This window comes from Aulonocara sp. 'chitande type north' Nkhata Bay, linkage group LG20, assembly GCF_057382095.1.
Source record: "Aulonocara sp. 'chitande type north' Nkhata Bay isolate Kocher_YH1m ecotype deep benthic linkage group LG20, A_spYH_male_GT1.1, whole genome shotgun sequence".
Classification (NCBI taxonomy): domain Eukaryota; kingdom Metazoa; phylum Chordata; class Actinopteri; order Cichliformes; family Cichlidae; genus Aulonocara; species Aulonocara sp. 'chitande type north' Nkhata Bay.
In genome coordinates, this window is record NC_141363.1 from 2,097,488 (window position 1) to 2,116,947 (window position 19,460).

At 40.1% G+C, this 19,460-nt stretch overlaps 2 protein-coding genes across 3 annotated transcripts; both read right to left on the reverse strand.

The window, feature by feature from the left end:
* Positions 1-2,305: 2,305 nt before the first annotated feature.
* hoxc11a (homeobox C11a) lies at positions 2,306-5,647 on the reverse strand. 2 transcript variants are annotated; one of them, XM_086278332.1, is made up of 2 exons: positions 4,762-5,647; positions 2,306-3,309 (listed from the first exon to the last, which is right to left on the reverse strand). In XM_086278332.1, the coding sequence occupies exons 1-2, from the start codon at positions 5,624-5,626 to the stop codon at positions 3,077-3,079; spliced, it is 1,098 nt and encodes a 365-aa protein (XP_086134458.1). In that variant the 5' UTR covers positions 5,627-5,647; the 3' UTR covers positions 2,306-3,076. The 2 variants fall into 2 exon arrangements, with proteins under 2 accessions (XP_086134458.1, XP_086134459.1); XM_086278333.1 differs by having other exon boundaries at positions 3,090-3,309; positions 4,758-5,647.
* Positions 5,648-14,474: 8,827 nt separating this feature from the next.
* On the reverse strand, positions 14,475-18,476 carry hoxc12a (homeobox C12a). The gene is made up of 2 exons (XM_086278156.1): positions 17,822-18,476; positions 14,475-16,737 (listed from the first exon to the last, which is right to left on the reverse strand). Exons 1-2 carry the CDS (start codon positions 18,408-18,410, stop codon positions 16,499-16,501), a joined length of 828 nt encoding a protein of 275 aa, XP_086134282.1. The 5' UTR covers positions 18,411-18,476; the 3' UTR covers positions 14,475-16,498.
* Between the last annotated feature and the right edge of the window lie 984 nt (positions 18,477-19,460).

Here is a 19,460-nt window from a genome sequence, read left to right on the forward strand (position 1 = left end):
CAGCAACAACAAAAAAACAAATGTCTGCCTTAAATTTGTAACAAAATGGAAGAAAAAAATGAACCAGAAAGGAAAATGTAACCGTTTTTTCCCTGTATTTAACTTTTTTTTATTAACTTTTTAGTTTTTTACTGGTGTGAAATGTTTTCTTTTTTCTAAGTTTATGAGGGGAAAAGACACACACAAACACGCACAAGACGAAGACACCCTCCGGTGTTATTTTATAATTTAGTTTTTGTGCATAATAAATAAAAACATGATCTTATTACCAGTTTTCTGGCACAAAAATATTACTTATTATGTAGGCGAATTAAATACATTTCCTCGTGCATAATAATGGACCCAGGCTACATCGTCTCCATTCTCTTTCCTCTGCTCTAAATGAAACAAACCGCCATGTTTTTCATCACCGCAACACCCAAGTGCACAAGCCAGACTGACGCATGGCGAGAGCCGCATTCCAGCACAGTGGACGGTCCTTTTGTCACACATCGCCAAAACTGATGTCTGCTACTACTACACCTAATAATACTACAGTGATGTCACCGAGGCATCTATATCAGGAAACGTTTTCAAGATCCCGTTGAGGAAACAAAGCAGTTCTCAGAGGCCGGGAGAGTCCTGGCCCCCGTGTGGCTGAGAGACAACATCTGCAGAAGACTCTGCAGCACTCTCTGTTAGTGACGTTGGGTGTTGGAGAAACCTACAAATTACCACGTCACTGTCCCAGGGCCAAGGTTGGTGGGTGTGGCGACGAGGGGCTGGTATAGCCTTGATCTGGTCGGCTAGCGTGCTTCGTCTTTCTTGAGTCAGAACAGCCCCCTGTCATCCCTGATGATATACTAAGACGGGCAGATTAAGTCTGATTTCACTTCATGCAGATAAAATACATGACCTTCTAAAGAGATGCACAAAAAAGCGCCGGTCATCCCTTTTACCCCCCTTTTCCCACTTTAAACCGTTTAACTTGAAGAAAACACTTATTTCCGAAAATAACCAAATTCACACCAATGGGAGGAAACACAACAACGTGCAAACGGTGCGGTAATATTTCTGTTGATCAGAACAGCCCGTGCAGTCTTTTGTTAAGTCAAGAATCAAAGGGTAGACTGACTCACAAGGACCACACACCCACGCACTCACAAACCGTCATATTTGCACTTACAGAACCTCCCATTACGACAAATACACTGGGACAGCCACACACCAGCACGTTTTCTTTTCTTAGAGAATACAAATCCAGATCTACAGTTTACACCAAAATGTTTTAAAACGCCTCATGCGTGAAAACGTATACATTTTACAAGGACAATAAAGTGTATTTACTGGACGTGGTAAAGCTGGTAAAGTTACCTGCTGTAGTTTAATGCGAGGGGTCAAAGTTGTTCTCTGTACACATTCCATTTTCTGTTCCCACTCACTCTTATTGGCCCATTCCGCCGCTGCACACATTTCCGGGCTAAAGGGGCTCCTTGATTCCACTTTATTGCATCGGGTTAAAGGTGAAGGCCTTGACATTATGGAAGTTCAAAGACTACATTTAATTATAAATTGTACTTAATGCACACGTGCAATCATCATGCGCATATGTTTAGCGTACGCGCACACAAACTAAACACACATGCGCACACATAATCCACACACCCGCATATATATATATATATATAGACACAGTCGGTCTATGTCTGTCTCATGTCGAAACCTCTTTGCAACGTTCCTCGGACATGTAGTCCTGCTTGTTTACTATTTACTGCGGAAGTGAACGCCATTTCCCCCGAACAGACGGTGCAATTAAGAGAAAAAATAGGCATTTAGTGCCTGTGTCTTTATGGCAGTGTCTAGACTACAAGAGTGGCGATTCCATTTAGTGGGCACTAAAAGAGGATATCATTGAACCCTTCTTCTCTACATTTCTAAGATCTGAGCTTCACCTCTCTTTTCTTTTCTTTTTTTTAACAGTTGTGCTAAAATTCAAACATAATCCTTTTTACACCGATGTAACCTTAAAATTGTCAAAAAGCCCTCAAGTGTAGCCACTATTCCTTATTTTCCCAATCGACACCAAATCCACCGCACCAAATGCGTGTAGACTCGTGAACTGGCATTTAACAGAGGTTTAAAGTGTGCACATGTTATGTGTGCAAGCCAGCAGCGTTAGGTTATACGCGCATTTATGAGCAGTTGGTATTTCCAAAAGGTTTTGACTCACGACCAACACAAAGTAACAAATAAATGCACACAGAACCACTGGTAAGGGTAGTAATTAAAAAGACAAACAGCACAAAGTCATTGTGATTTGCCTATAGATTTTCTGTTTATTTCATAGGTATTATGTTAATGATACACAGGCCGACAATCTGCTCTCTGGAATCGAAAGCAGCAACGCTTTAAGCAAATAATTTAACAAGTGTTGGCGTTAAAGCTGTTAGAGTTGAATGGGCACTGTACTGAAAAATAGCAGCAGGGATAGCGGAAAGGAAATTCAACATACGGTTATTTACAGTCATGATAGCACATTGCATAGGCTACTCTGTACAGTTGGATATACTTTTTTTTCACAGATTGGACGTCACAGTTCTCAATGGCGAAATATGCAGCTTAATTAAAGATTTCGTATAATTTGCTCGTACTCCGGTAAAGAAATAATTAGATGGGAATAAGCTATATACAAAGACCAGAGCTGGGGATGAGAGCTAAAAGTTGTCTGCGCAATAAAGGATTCAAAATGCTTGTTATATTTCATATTGTTTTTAACAAATATGTGAACAATAGAATAAACACAATGAAGAATCATGATAAATAGAGGGACATATTCAAGAACAGCATATAAATGATTATTCTAATCGTGTAGGCCTTTTTCTGGGGACCAGCTAGAAATTCAACGCCGCCCGTAGGGCTATAAGAAAATGGCGATTTTTATCCCATGCAGGCCTATTTCTGCCACTGTCCACTTTAGCATTGCACTGTTGGTGATGTGGGCTGCCTTAGAAAATGGGTATGCCCACAGTGACAACTCAGTGAGATAAGAGGGGGCCTAAATGCCACCGTCCCACACTGTGACACTCTCTGCTCCTGCTCACAATAGGGGATTTCCAGAGAAGTACTGGAGGCGATCTCTGCTCAGCTTCTTCTCTTTCATTCTTCTATTCTGAAACCAAATTTTAACCTGGCGGTCGGTGAGGTTTAACATTCGGGAAAGTTGAAGCCTTTTCTCTTTGTTGATGTAAACGTTAAAGAAGAATTCCCGCTCCAGCTCTCGAATCTGAAACTTGGAATATGGACACCGCTTCTTCCTTGTTCGAGGAGCGCCTGGAGAAGAAATAAAAGTGAAAAATAAAATTCAAAATAAAGTCGAGCTGCCACGGAAAATGATCAGCGGCGTTACATTAATTAACAACAACAGCAATGCGTTTTTAAAGGGGGTCACAGCGAGCTTAAGTGCTGAAGAGGCGCCAGATGCTAAGAATTCAGTTTCAGTGGCATTAGTACTGATAACATTTCAGTCAGCATTCATCTAGTGAACTGGCTGAAGCTATCAGATAAACCAACCATAAAGAGTGTTAAATATCCGAATCGCTTGGAGTAAATAATATCAACTTACAGCCTTTAAGTACGTGTTTATCTGTTATAAATATACAACAACAAAAGTATTTCACCGCATTATGTGCGCCACATTCCCCTGGAGCTAAACTAACAATTTACACAATCTTTTGGCAGTGGGTTTAAATGCACTGCCCTTGCCTGCAATGCCATACCAAGACCTCTGTGGCCCTGTAACGTCTTATCAAACAGGTGACCAGGGAAATGTGTGTGTTTTTTATTGTTTTTTATGTGTGTGTGAAAGAGGGCTAAACACCGGTCTCAGCTTGTGTCTGTTCCCTAGCTGAGCTAAAACAATGCACATGAGGCTAAATATGTTCTGAACACAAGCACCCAATCTCTAAAATTTCCTTTTAAAAATAAAATCCATTTTTAGATTTTTTTATTTTATTTATTTCTTTAGATAAAGTTAGTCATTAATAGAAATGACAGGCGACCTCATACAAATCATAGGAGAAAAGAAGCCTAATGTGCGGAAGGAAACATGCACATTAATGAATTTAAGCTTTTTCAGCGGATTGTGGGGAAGTGGAATAATGTGCAGCCTATGCAATCTCCACATACAAGGGAAAACACGATTAAGTGTGCTCGTAAATGAAGGAAACGCTTCTAATCTATCATCAGATAGATAGATAGATAGATAGATAGATAGATAGATAGATAGATAGATAGATAGATAGATAGATAGATAGATAGATAGATAGATAGATAGATAGATAGATAGATAGATAGATAGATGCATTTAACCGTAAAGTGTGTAATACTCTTCGCAGCATGTGTTTTGCGAGCAAACCGTGTACTAAAAGAAAATTCACAAGACGCCAAAAGCAATGTTCTGCCCAATTGGTTTTTACTCTCGACAGCCCAACGAGAAAATCCCTTAAAATGCCCAACGCAAGTTCATGATCAAAGTTAACATTTGTCACAATAGCTCTCTCTTAAAAATTTCACAGACTCTCACCATAGAGGCGTCTGTGTATAACATCCCCTTTTTTTCAAAGCGCTTTCCCATCGTAAAAATTCTTCTCGTTGCAAGAAAGAGCGTTGTAGGGTTATAATAAAATCGTTTGAATGCTTATAAAACTCCACATAAAATCTGACCGACAAAACACCGGGTTAGTCCCCTTAACCTTCCCCCATTTTACAGCTCGGTATACCTACTCGAGTGGCTGCTCTTGCTGGCGTTGCCGTCCTTGGTTGTTGCAGAGGAAGACGTACATGAGCCTGAATTTGTGTGTTCCTCCTCATCTTCTGGGTCTTTTTCCTGCTCCGCGGCTCCGGGTACAGACGCCGTGGGCTGCTGTTGCTGTTGCTGTTGGGAGTCGCTTTCCAGCTTCTCCCCTTCGCCCTTTTGTAAACAATTGTCTGACTGATTGTCCGTGCTGCTGCAGTACGCCGTCTCAAAAAAGCGATCGAAACCTTGCGGGAGGACATTGTTTTTCCCCACGCCGGAATAAAAACCTGTGGAAGGGTGATTGGAGCCCGGATGGGTGTGATGGTGATGGTGGTGGCTGTACACACTCTCGTTCTTCATAAGCATTTCTGTCATGGTGGATGGTGGAAGACAGTCTCTATGCACCAGATCCTCTCCCGAGTAGCACGACGCATAGTTGCTTCTGTGGTGCCATTTACTAGCAGGGTCCAAGCCGTAAGAAACTTCCCGTACCGGCTGCACTTGAGACAGATTTGTGGAATAGGGGTAGCTGATTTGTCTGGACGGGGCCTGTGGAAGAAACGAGGAGACGGCAGAAAACTCGGGGACGTAGTAGGTGCAGCTGGGGAGGTAGATATTGGACGCACAGCCCGTCCTGTCCCCAAACTCGGATGTCCGGTCTTTGCGCGTCTGGGAGCAGAAGTTGCCCAGATTCACCGAGTTAAACATCTTTCTCTCTCTCTCGTGCTCCGTACTATAGATAGATGTTTTGGATAGGAGCTGCAGCAGAAGGGGAAAATTTGGGAAGGCGAGATGACGCGCAATCCGTCTAAGTCGCCCCGCAGACACGTGATCGAAAGTAGATATTGTCATATATCAATTTGGAAGAGTTGGATGTGTAGGAGTGGTTGGCTTTAGGTAAGATCGAGGAGGTTCAAATGAATAATTTCCAAACACCACGGGACCACTAAGAAAACCAGTAACAGATTCATGTTTGTTGGCTTATGACAATTAGAAAGATATGTGCTGTGCATGTTTATGTTTATGGGCTGCTGGTAGGCTAGCTAAACAGCTACAGCTCCTTAAAAAGGCATAGCACAAACTGCAGAGTCCACTCAATGGCATGATTTTCATAGTGTTATGGTTTTACAGGTAAGATTATTGCAATTAATATTATCATTGCAATAATTACGCTCACTCTTACGAGTGAGTACTACTGGATTACTAGCAATGTAAAAGTGTTGACCAATGAATTGCAAATTATGAATACTGATCTTGCACACAACACAAAAGAAAGGAGGATAGTGATTAGCAATCACAGAGAATATAGCCCATATAAAGCATAAGCCCGTTAAAAAGCAGCCCCATGAGCTCCGTCAGCGCTTCAGGATTTATAAAAAGTTGCACAAATCACAGCAAATGACTCGTCTTTTTACGCTTTTTAAGAAGATTATGAGCTATTATTTATTTTTGATGCATTTCCACTCGTAAGTGCTTATCCGAGTTCGCTGCACATAAAATCGTGATTAATAAACACATGTCTGAATCATTCATAGTTATGTTTTTAAAATTATGCAGCAGCCTATTGCATTACTTTGCCGTTACGTTATTTAGGGTTCATCAAATGAAAAACGGGGAAGGAAACCGTAATTACACTGCAAGGTGAAGCATGTTGGTTGAGCAAATTATTCGGTCCACACTAATTATTCCATTTGACTCTGGATAGTGACAGAGTTCATAGAAGACAATCAGACAATTCAAGACCTCGATCCTGGAATCCCTGCAGAACCATGGGCCATGCATCTAACCCAGACCAAAAGTGTGCCCCAACATATATATAAACACACACACACACACACACACACACACACACACACACACACACACACACACACACACACACACACACACACAAGTAATTAGTACCTCAAATGACTGGCTTTAGTATTACTCCAGTTTGGAGTGGTTATTGGCAACACTCCTCAGAATATTCAATGTGTTGAATAGCTTACACTTTCAAAATGTTCTGATTTATAAGTTTGGAAAAGGTGTGGTTGGACTTTATTGGCATGAAAATCCTTCTATAAGTATCTATAAGATGCAGAGCAGAGCAAGTATTAGTCCTTTCAGTAATACTTAAAGGCCTATCGACCGAGTAGTAGGAGTGCATCCGACGTTTCCTTCTAAAATTAAATAAGTCCCAGCTGATGGTCCAAGCTGCTCTGATTATTTTATTTTCACCAGGATGTCGACATTCATCCGTGCGTGACAGACAGGGACGTGTTCCTCGAACTTTAAAAAAAATTCCAATAAAATGAATTGTTTGGAGAAAAGATGCGCCTGCGTGTGATTTCCTGCGTCATTGTAAACTTTTAATTGTACTGTTGAGGGCCATCTCAGAATCTTTATAGACTAACTGATACTATCTCAAGGTGAAATTAATATGATGGCCCATTGTTTATGATTATAGGCTGCTTCCTAAACGCTGCAATATACTCTCAAATTATTACCCAATTTTCCAATAACACAATATCGTCCTGTTGCAGTATCTTCGGGGACACCTGTGTTGCTATACATATATAAATTCAAAGAAAGTTAGTGACTTCGGTGATTCCCGACAGCAATGGGAAGAAGAAGCAACATCATCCGACCTCAAGCATTGGAAGTGAGATTCCACTGCAGGCGAATTTGTGAAAACGTGGCAATGGCATTAGCTTGTTTACTACCCCTACAGACAAAAGGTTGCCTCACATGATGCATCCTGAATCCAAGTACAAAGAAAGCAGACAGCTGTCCAGACACAGCACTTGAATTTGACCACTAAAATCCTCTCTACGTCCACCATAAAACTGCGAATGGCTGTAGTAACGCTAAATCCCTTTGTTCCATAGAAAACCATAAACGCTGAGAATGAGAGGAATTTGGATTTCAGGAAGTGGATATTGTGCAACCTTTCTACAAAGAGGCAGCGATATTAATTTCAGTTTGATTTTTTATTTATGTTTGGGGTTTTTTTTTTTTTTTACTTCGAGCCGTCAAACGCACTTAAGAAATATTTAAGAAATCTGGTCTTTTGTTCCACGAATATCGGAATAAAAGTTTCAAATCTGGCGTTTGGGACGTTTGCGAGGCAAAATATCTACTCAAAGTTACTCGGAATAAAATATACTGAGATAAGCAAAAAGAAAAAGACAATAAGAATTTATTTGTGATGCGTGAAGCCCGGCTGCTGTATTTATTTATTTTGTTTTTCTCATTAACAATGACAGCTCTGGAAATATTTGTGTAAACACACTGGCCCTGTGGCCTATATGGACACATGTTTGACACATGCTGCTCCATTACTGTTGTGCTGCTGTGCAGCAACAATAATAATTCCCGCATCAAAATGTCATTGCCAATATTAACACTATGAAATACATAGTGCACTGTGTGATTAAAAATAATAATAAAAATAAACCCGAGACTTGCATTTGAAGTTGAATTTCTAAAACCCGAAAAACCGCCATACTAATTGGCCTTGGCTGTAATAAGGGTTCTGAATTATGACATTTAAAATGCATCCTTGTGTGAGCATCGCTCTGATCATAATATCATCCAAGAAATAAAGAATAAATAATAATAATAAAAAACAATAAATAAAAACTCCAAACTTTCCTTTCAGCGGGCAATAACAGAATCGAGGCAGACAGTCCAAAACAATACTGGCAATTCATTTCTTCATCATAATCATTTCAATGATGCGTAATAGCCCGGCATAAATAAGTAATGCGAGGGTATGAATAAGCGATGCACTAATAAAATTTAAAGGTTAAAGCTGCTGATCTCGACAACAGAAACACTGAAAGGCTTCTCTGGACTCTGAAGTATTTCTACATTTAAACAAATGGAAAATGGCACTCCTGGTTGCATTTAAGTTGCGGTAATTGTCATAATATGGAAAAATATGACCAGCCAGCGTACATCACTTGGCAATATCCGCTTCCTGTGGGTTCAAACACTGACTGCTTTCACCTTGGTGCGCAAGGAACAAAAGTGAAAGAATAGGATTTACCATGTGTTTATTTCACTGGATGTGGGAGCCGGAGCAGAAATTCCGCTAGCAGTAGGACCCAGGAAAGTTTGATAAGGCTGCACCAAATGAGCAGGCAAAGCGTATGCAGAGTTTTAAAGCAAAATGGCCTGTATCCCAGATATGTCTCCTTATAATTCTAATTAAAAATAACTCAGACAATGAAAACATTTTAAGTGCACGTTCCAGTAGTCTTCAGACACAATGTTCAGTTTGGTGCTTTGCTAATACTCCCTTAAATATCACTGTCAAAGCACTGTTAGCTGTCTGAGGAATTTAAGCTATGTGTTGCTACCTAGCACCAAAATTACAGCTGTTAGCCTAGGCGTCACCTTCTTGTAAAAAAAGAAAGAAAGAAAGGGGTTGCGCCAAAGTGTCGATAAAGCCATTGCCAAAAGATACAAGTTTCACCACAGACACAGAGCTACACACACACACACACACACACAAATACACAATGGGTGCAGTTTACCAGGACACTGCTCTACAGTTAGCTGAAGTCAAGGCTAAATGTGGGAAGCCTGCGTAATCATATTACTGTCCCCTCATGGCCTAGATAAGTTTAATTGGATGTAAGCCGGGCAGTTAAACTTCCCTGTATGAGCTGTGAAGAGTTCCAGGCAACACTAAAGAGGCTTGTTTTTCTTGTCTCTCTCTCTCTCACTCTTTTTTCTTTTTTTAAACTAAGATCTTCGTGAGTGCACCTAGCGTAAAGCGTTTGTGGTGACAACAATAGCTGACAAGATAAGGCTGTGTGTTGCTGTTACATTTAGAGCAATCTCCAGAGTGTATTTCACTTTCAACCACAAGGACATAAAGCTTTCACAACAATGTGTTAACGCTCTTTTTTATTAGAAGTATTAAATGATTGCACATCACAAGAAATCGCTCAGTATAGTGACTACTGGATTCAGCTCCCATGTGTTATTTCGACGCCCTAAAAAGCACAGAGAGAGAGAAAGAGAGAGAGAGACCTGGAAACCATTTAAGCAGAGGAACAGTGAAGCGAGTCTATCTGAACAAATTCTAGAGGAACTAAACGTGAGCTTCTATTTGTGTTTTGCTAGAGGGACACTCGGCTTCACGGTTAATACTATTCTACAAAAGTCAGAATAAAGAGCATTTTATTTGAAGAGCCTACTTGAGGCTATGGTCTGTCACATGCTGATGTATTTAGAAGGATATTTTTAGGCTCGGCGTGCACTGGAATCTTCTATTTACTAGAGTTAATCTTCTAAAATACCTAAATTATCTTTTTTTTTTAAAATCACATCACATAATAAGAAGGGGCATTTAAAAGGTGAAGAAATGAATAAATACGTTTTCTTTTCTTTCCTTTTTTTTTTTTACCGCGCTTACGATATTACGCATTGGACGGACCCAAGCGTGACGCATGTGTTTATTTTGAATTTGCTAACTTAGAGATAATGCATTTTGTTTGGTTTCGTCATATTTTGACATAACTCAACTTTAGTGTAATAATTATACTATTTTCTTTTCTTTTCTTTTTTTTCAAGCGTTACAAGGAAATTCCTGAGGTTATTGTTTTGTTTTGTTTTTAATATTTGATCTAATCTTTTCTGATGTTACCAAGCCCAAATGAGAAAATGTACATATCCACGCATACAGCAGGGTAATCGTGATAAAGTTTTGAACGTTAATGCAAACTGAGATACTGGTGGCTGATTTCTGCGTGGGTGTCAAAAGTCGGTTTTGTTTGCGTTAGTCTTGCGAAAAATGGTTCAGTATGCCCAAACTAAAAGCGACGAGTTTCCTGCTGTCATCTCAGATATGCTTGAAATACTTGCTTAAACTTAGTGCTAATGTTGTGTTAGCTCTGATATATGTTTGCTTTTTAAGGAGCCCTTACATTTACACCGTGCCAATGCATATAAAATAATAGACGGTAATATAGCTGAAGCTACACCACACATGACTTGAACCAACGCTGATCAAACTTGAACAGGTGACGCAAAAATTTTCACCATGTATGAAACAGTTAATGCAGTTCCATGCTTGCATACTTGACCTTCAGTGGGCACTTTAAGGCCCTTGGAAAGACAAGTCCTCTATCAAAAATACGGAATGCCAATTAAAAACGCCTTAAGTGTCCTCGTCAGAGAGAAAATCAAACAATTTGTCAAGAAAAAAGAAAGAAAGTTCAATCAAAATACCGGCATTATATAGCGCCATACTGCATAAACACGAGCTGACCAGCGCTGTGCACAATGTTTACATTCTTTATATTATTGCGAAAATATAACATAAAGCCCTGCCGTGATAATACAACTGGCTGATCGAGAAACATTACAATGATTTCAATCGATTCTGAAATGTTTTGCCTTTCTTTACACCAGGGACAACTGGTCTAAAAGGAATTCGGCTCTTTTGAGAGAGCAATGAAACCTTCACACCCCGTATTAAGGGCTGTTGGAGGCGCGATGCTATTGAAAAACAAATTGATACGGGCGTGCATTTCAGAAAAAAAGCAGCTAGTGGCGAACTCATTTCAAATCATGTCAAAATCAATATATAATAGTTCTGAAAGACGTAAAACGATATAGATCTCTTACGCTGAGCATCCTACCTATCTTCTCTTTATCACATTAACAGTCTCCTTTAAAACACACACATTCACACTCACGCACGTCCACACACTCCACACTCCCCCTCTGCCACACACTTTAGTAGGAATAACAGAGCTTTCTATTTCTCAGGCCAGCTTTGTACCATAAACGACAGTGGGGTGACGGGGGACGTAGACCACACTCCACACAAGTTCTCTGCGAAGGGCACTGTGAAGCTCAGTGACCTTTGGGACGCGGAGACAGGCTGCCATAAACAGATTTAGCCAGTCTCAAAGTCAAAAGTGCTCAAGAGCTGTGAAAGACCTATTGTAAAACCCTGCAACGCCAAATATCACCAGATTGTCTGGAAACGCAAAGCATATCTTTGATTGTTTTTGGTTTTTTAAACTCATCATTTTGTAGAAAGGGAATTCGATCACTTTAGAATGCAGACAAGACATGTAAAGGCAAACTAAAATTAGATATTACGCAGTAATCATTTTTAGTCTTAGAAGAACAGAGTGGCAGGTAATGGCGTCGTGAACTGGTGTTTCCGGACGTGGAAAACCTTCCAAGCAATGATAAAGTGAAGCAAAGATCCTCTGTCTAAATAAACAAGTTACAAAAAGTAATAAATAATATTAACAGATAACTCTGGCTTGAAGTTCAAGTTAAAATTCCGTGTTCGGCATTTGATTCGACACAGTTCAAAGGCTTGATTGTCAAGTTAATGAGTCCCAAAAAAATCCAACCATTTCACAAATGACGCATTGAACTAGCCTCTAAATACACACGAGTGTTTGTGTCATTTAGTCATGACACTAATCGCATTCACGCTGTGCTGAAAGTAGACTTGTTTGGGTGCTTAGTCTAATTACGTAGCTGTCAAAATACATTCGAATTAAGGTGTCATGCAAATTGTTGCTGCTGTGAATTGCACTTTACTCTTTCTTTGTTAAGTGAGCGTTAATCTACCGCAGTTTGTTACAAACCATGGATCCTGGTTCATATCTATTGCTTCTCGCCCTCGTTTTCATGTCAATAGGTTCTTTTGCGGGTTATAGAAGCAGATCCATGGAACCTTAATGAGTTTCTGCCAGTGTTGTCAGCGCTTCATGACAGGTTTTTCTGACTCCTTCTAAAATATATATTTGTATATTTGTAACATAGTATGGCCACGGAGGTTTGCGATTAAACAAAAAGCAAGAAAGACGATTGTGCTTTTTCCGTATGCCATTCTCTTCTTACCAATTTAACAAGGCAACGCACAAACATAAGATACAATTTTATCTCCTTTCATGGTCAACAACGCGTTTGATGACCTGAAAAGGCTGGAGCTGTTATGAACGACGTCCTCTCGGTGATCAAATTCAATAAAGCCACTTTAAGATCGCCTGGCATTATTTCATAGTCTTAGTTAATTATTGCAACAAATACTAGGTGCGCTTAACGAGTAATGTTTTGCATCAGATTGGCGTCGCTTTGTGGATATGATGCACTGTGTATTCATTAAAACATACACGGACACGTGTGTTGTCATCGCTGCGTAAAAAGGAAAATATGTGAATATTACGCACTGCTTTCTTGTTTTAAAGGTAAAGAAATGATTAAAATTCAGTTGCCGTGATATATCGAAACGATTTCAAATGTAGATTTTGCTTAGGCCTACCGTTTTATCAGGTAGGCCAAAGCAAAATCAACATGATGCCAGCATGTGTCTTTCATTTACGCCTTCCCTTGAAGTGTCATGTATTTAAATCCATAAACAATTGGAGAAGTGTTAATTACATTTACTAGGGTTACTTAAAAAATCAGCATTTAGATTTTTGTTTTCGTATCCGCACATACATCGTGCCGTTTTTGAAGCAGTGTGTACAGACAACCTCACGGAGGACCGTACAGCCGTTATATTTATTAAATCATATGTAGCACAAAAATAATTCTGAATTGATGAAAATACTAGAAAGGCTTTTGTTGCGGTTTAAGATCCGCCTAACTAAGGAAGGTGGTTGTCGGTATTAAGGTAAACAGACACACATATCAGCTTCTTTTACTTGCGTAAACAGCAATATGATATAGCTCCGGTAACACTCCTGCAAGACTTTTATCAACTCAAAATAAACGTTTCGAAATTTCAAAAGCTCGCTGATATATCTTAAATCATAAATATCCGAGGCAATAGTTAATCGAACACCAAGGGGATTGTGCCAAGCAATGAGCTCACGCAATCTTACATTTGTACATGTATGCCTGATCACGCACAGACCAAGTCAGGAATGTCATTCAGTCAGGCGGCTGCAAGGAGCAGACGTTCACAGTTCACTGAAATGGCAACATCTGATTCCAAATGCAGACAGCACAGCAGTTTCCAGTGAACATAGCCTACTTCACCATAACTCAGACTGCAAACTGTTGAAGACTGCGTGCATGTTATAATAAACTTTACTTTGATATATAATTATCACACTTATAAATCCGCACTGCAAGGCAGAAGATGGGATACACAAGGAAAAGGCAGTCCAAAGGGCTCGACTATATGGAGCACTGGGGTGTAACCCCATTACTGCTTTACAGAGCTATTGCGTGTTTAGCTGCGCCGTTATAGGCTTGTAGCATACCAGTGACATTGATTAGGTCGAACTTCAAGAGAAACCACAAGGACGGAAAAGGGAATTTTACTTTAAACCAGTCTAGGTGTTTTGTAGTTGTTGTTGTGTCCCAGGCTTTATAAACACAATATTCAGTGTTAGTTTAAAATATGCACCTGGATGCAATTTTGCATTTTTACCTATTTGTCTATAACCTACCTTTGCATCTGTTGCGGCAACAATAAAATAAATAAATAAATAAATAAATGGGCTCTATTTTCTTACGTTTCACAGCATGTGTAATTAATGTGCCAACAAAACACTCTTTCAAATGCTTTCAAATGTCCTATTAATGTTCAAATCTTTATTTCAGTGTGGTGGACGCGTGTAGCTTTTAAACCGTGTTACAGGTCACGTCCAATAAAATAGTTATCATTGGTGTTGAAGCAGAAAATTCAGATAAGCAACATAATAACAGGCTAATACCAGTAACCTTTTCAATACTGTGTTTTATTGAAGACCTTACGCATATACATTCATATCATTATTACTTTTACAAGACAACGTAGCAATCCTTACAAGCGCAAAGAAAGGAATGCAATCGGAGTGACATAAAATAACGATAATAAACAACTACTACATTGAAACGTCGTTTTTTTAAATGTCATGAATGGTAAAACAATAATAATAATAATAATAATAATGATAATAATATTAAAAAAATAAAAACATTTGTAAAATTTTAAAAAATTAAACAAACCTTACATACCATTTCTTACCATTCTTGACACTATACACTTTTGGCCTACATTTCCAGCCCTTACAACCACAAATAGGCTATAGCCTATGGAATGCGATATTGTTACAAGACGGTCAATAACATAAAGCACTAGCCTATTACATAGCGATAAGGCCTCCTCAAATAGGATGCAAATACCAACATATGTCATTTCATTGAACAAAGTTGTACACAAGTACAGGGTAAAGAAAGGGGCAACACTGAGCACATTGCAAAAAGCAAGTACATTAATAGGTCTAATAGACCGTCCTCCCTCTCTAATAATAATTCTAGTAATAATAATTCTAATAATAATAATAATAATACTAATACATTCTTTGAAGACGTTTGAGTCCAAAAAGTTTTAGTTTGTTGGCATTTGTTTGGAAGAAAAAATATAAAAGTCACCTACAGAAAAAGTATCCTGCAGAACATGACTTATGATTATTTCACATCAATAACATGCTGAGAACGTTTCACTGCTATAGCTTACTCGTTGTACATGACGGATAATGCACTGCATTCACTCTGAATTAAGGGAGCACACACATAAGCCTATGATTACATTTTTTTTATTCTACATATTGATTAAAAAAAAATCATAAGCACCGAGTTTCTGAAATGCGCTTTCCCCAAAAAACAACTTATTCTCCCGCTGTTGCGAGTTTAGGCGGGTCCCTCGCTGTAACCGAGTTGGCCTTGAACACAGTTGTGTAGTACTGTTCAATCTTTCCATTACAGGTCCTCGCTAGTTCATTGTAAAATACACTTTTTTTGACTGGTACAGTCTGGACTTAAACTTTTTATAGCAGCTCAAACCCGTTTTCTAACGGTGACCTCACTAAACGAAAGAAACGCAACCCATGCAGGATTCAGTGGTTGATGTTAAGACACGTAAAAAAGCAATAAAAGTAGGGGTGAAAGTGGAAAATACCTTCAGAAATCTATTTGCACATGAACAAAGTCATGGCAATCAATTTTCAATGCGCAGTCATAAAAACATTGATATGAATTACACTGCGGTTTTAGTTCTCGCCTCCTCACGCAGACTCCCAGACTTCCAGATCTGCCGCCCGTGACCGTGAACGTGCCCATAAACGTGGCGAAAACTATGGAGACAAGATAAAGGCGTTGTTCCTCTTGCCTAACAAAGTATGGCATGTGGAGGTAAAGGCGACCGAAACCGAGATTCTTCTTTATCACTTCATAACTTCAGACATTTCTTTTTGCACTGATTCGCCCCAGTCAGGCTTCCCTGTCTGACTTCAGTATTATTTTTAGGCCTATTTCGAGGGCTCGCCGACTCTCCCGCCTTATTTTCTCTGACTAAAACGGTAACAATCCTGATGTCGTCACTATGTGTCAACCGAAAAGATGTTACACTAAAGACACATTTAGGCCGTACACTAATGTCATGACAGATCGGGATAAAGTAAAACACACGCACACAAACACATTCTCACAGCTTCTTCTGTGCGATTATACCAAAACGTGAAGACTCACTGACGTGTATAGCTTTGGATGCCAGGCAGCGGCTTGTTTAGGGTTTTTGCAACCCGCACCTTTGATATAAAAATATTAGAAATAAAGTAGGGTAATAAATGCTTGCAATGTAAAAGATGGGTAGATGGTTGCATGCACTAAAAGAAGACCTAAGGGAGCGTAGAAGGCTTGGCTTTTTCTTCTCTTTTTTTTTCTTTTTCTTTTTTACTGCCTATCGATTCACCTTCTGCCGCATCTCTAAAAGTAGGCCAAAGCTTGCTCCCTCAGCATGAGTCTCTTCTTCTTCATCCTGCGGTTCTGGAACCAGATCTTGACTTGTTGGTCACTGAGGTTCAGACGATCGGAGAGTTCCCTCCGCCGCTGCCTGGTGATGAATTCGTTCAGCATAAATTCACCTTCTAACTCAGCCAGCTGAAGCTTGGAATAAGGTTTGCGCTTCTTTCTGGTCCGAGTGTGCATCGGGTACCACGGGGCACCTGGAGAAGAGGGGAGAGGAGGGGAGCACACAGTGGATTAGTCACCACGGTTGCAAAATCACGGTCACCTCCAAGGTTATGGGGAACCTACTGGGGCATCAGCTGTCCAAGTCAAGTTGCCTCTCTAGTTAAGTCAGTATGCAATGCGCCATGTTAGAGCAAACCTGTTAAATAGCATTGTGATAAGGCGCTTTTCTAAATATGTGTATATGTAAATAAATGTATTATTTTGGTTTAGCTGGAGTAAGCTGATGTGATTTGCTAAACATCCATGATGTGGGGCTTGTGCTTTATCTTAAACTGAGAAAACGAATGCCCCTGGAAGCTGTCATTCCCTGCACATGTACCACGAATTTGTTTTGGTCTCTGACTCAAATCCCAATATTTGTAAATCAGGACTTGTCCAGTTTCGTTTCATTTTTGTTCCCCACGTATAAAAAAAAATCAGCCACCTTTATGGAGCCCACCAATATACCGCGGTTTGTGTCACAGGAAGTTTTATTGTTGCAGTTAAAGCAGCATTAACGTGGTAATTGAGCCGTGCTTGCAAATACCCCGTACTTATTTGCGACTTTCAAAGCATATTAAATGACTCCTGAGTCTACAGCGACAGAGATTAATTCGGTTTACGAGTCATTAAAAAGAAAACTGTCTCTATTCGATGCAGTCAACCAAAGCGACTCACTTCTTTAAATCACTGCACTGATCTGTGTGAGTGCGAACAAAATAGACCAAAGTCAACCGTTTATATGTCTAAGTAACAGAACCTCGCCTGAGCTATAAAAAATAGAAGGCGGAACTGAATTGTTTACTCAAACGCTGCTTGTGATATGGATTGTTGGGGGTTATCGCTAACTGTACACACACACATGGCGCATGGAGTATTTTAGGGCAACCCCTAGTGGCGTTTGCACACCACGCAAGTACCCTGCAGGCTAACCTAAGCTGCATGTTGTGCATCAAGATAACGAGCTCTAATGACGGTTTAATACGGTAAATGTACGCTGTGCGCAGCCTGTTCTTTCTTATAAATAATGTGAAGGTGCGATTGTGAGAACTGTGGTTAAAAACAAAATACGCTCACCTCCGCCTGCGGCTATGTTGCTGGAATGGCTTCCCGGTGACACCAGGGTCTGTGTGTCGCTGGATGAAGGCTTGCTGCCCTCGTTGAGCAGAGAGGAGCTGGAATCGGACTCCATTGACTGACAGGATGGCGGGTCTTGCGTTAGCTGCTCGGTCCCATAATCGTATTTAGAAAAGGCAGCCGTGCTGCCAATTCCACTGTGCATCCCGTGGTCAGATGCTAGGGATGATGTGTCTCTCGCCCTATCCTCTCGTTTGAGACTGCTGCCACCTGAACAGGTCTCCCTATTCCCGTTGCCATTGTTGTAATAGCATTTGCCTTCCTCTGGTCTGGTAATTTCACACGACCGATTGAAGGAAGGGTTAATAGACACGGGGCTGCTAAAGTAGGATTGAGAGTATCCATTGCACGGCTCCGAAGGATTCCACGGGAGGGAGCAAACGTTGTCCCTTCTCGGGTACGAGAGAGACGGTAGCCCCGCCAGTTGTCCCCCTGAGGCTCTAAAATTCGGAAAGTAAAATGTGTCTCCAGTGTGGATGTTTACCAAAGGTCCCACAAACCCTGGATTAAGGAGATTATGCTCGCCCATTTCCGCGGGCCCGACCAACAGCTTCTAGTTTATTGCAATCTGACATTTAACATAGTTAAACCTGGAGGAGCGCCTGATTGGTCATTCTCAGACCACGTGTCCAGGCTAAGTTCTGCTACACATGGTACCACCCACTTGGTCCATCTCAGACAAAACAAAACATTAACTTCTGTATTACTGAGGTTTATATGCTTTTTAAAAATACTATAAACCTTTTATTAAAAATGTAGAATCTTGTTTTTGCTCACTCGAGCAACGCCGCGTCCAAAAGGAGCCCAGACTGTTTCTCCTTTTACACTCGTGGAACTGTCCATGGCCTCGTTTAATATCTTTATAAGCTGGCAAAAGTTTTTTAAATGCTATTTCTTATGAAAACTATTTTTTCTTGAAGGAGAGGGTGCATATGACATCTTGTTTTCTAGCAAATTATGGTCGAATTCCGTGTCATATAAAGCTGTGATGTCCCAATTTTACAAGCTTGTTTTAAGAAAAGACTGATGCTCATTGCCGCACTCTACTCATATTTACAGTAACGGGGTCAGCAGGTTGAAGCCACTGGCTCTGTAAAGGAGGACGATATTCTACAAGGTTACTTTAAGAGGGTATATTTCACATAATATTCTCTAGTACACCTCACACGAACAACTTTAACAGATACCACCAATAAACGTTCGCAGCCAAACTCTGGTGGGATTGTTATACCTCTCACAATTCTTTTATATGAATTTTACAAGATATCAGAGGGCCCTTAGCTGATTCAATCAGCCGAGAGTCTCTCTGCTTTATAACGCACTAATTAGTTGATTTGTGGATGCAGCTCGGAAGACACTGAACAAATATGAGATATTCTGTGATACCGTCATCCTATTTTCTGACAAAAGCGCTCTGTTTACGCACGCACACACACACACGCAAACTTTTCAGAGTCCGCCAAAGTGCAGTTTCTTTCAAAAATAATAATTAAAAAAATCACTATCATATGCACGTGATTTAGGTATTCTGCAAACAGCTGGCCCAACTATTTCTAATGTGGTCCGTGGTCATCAAATG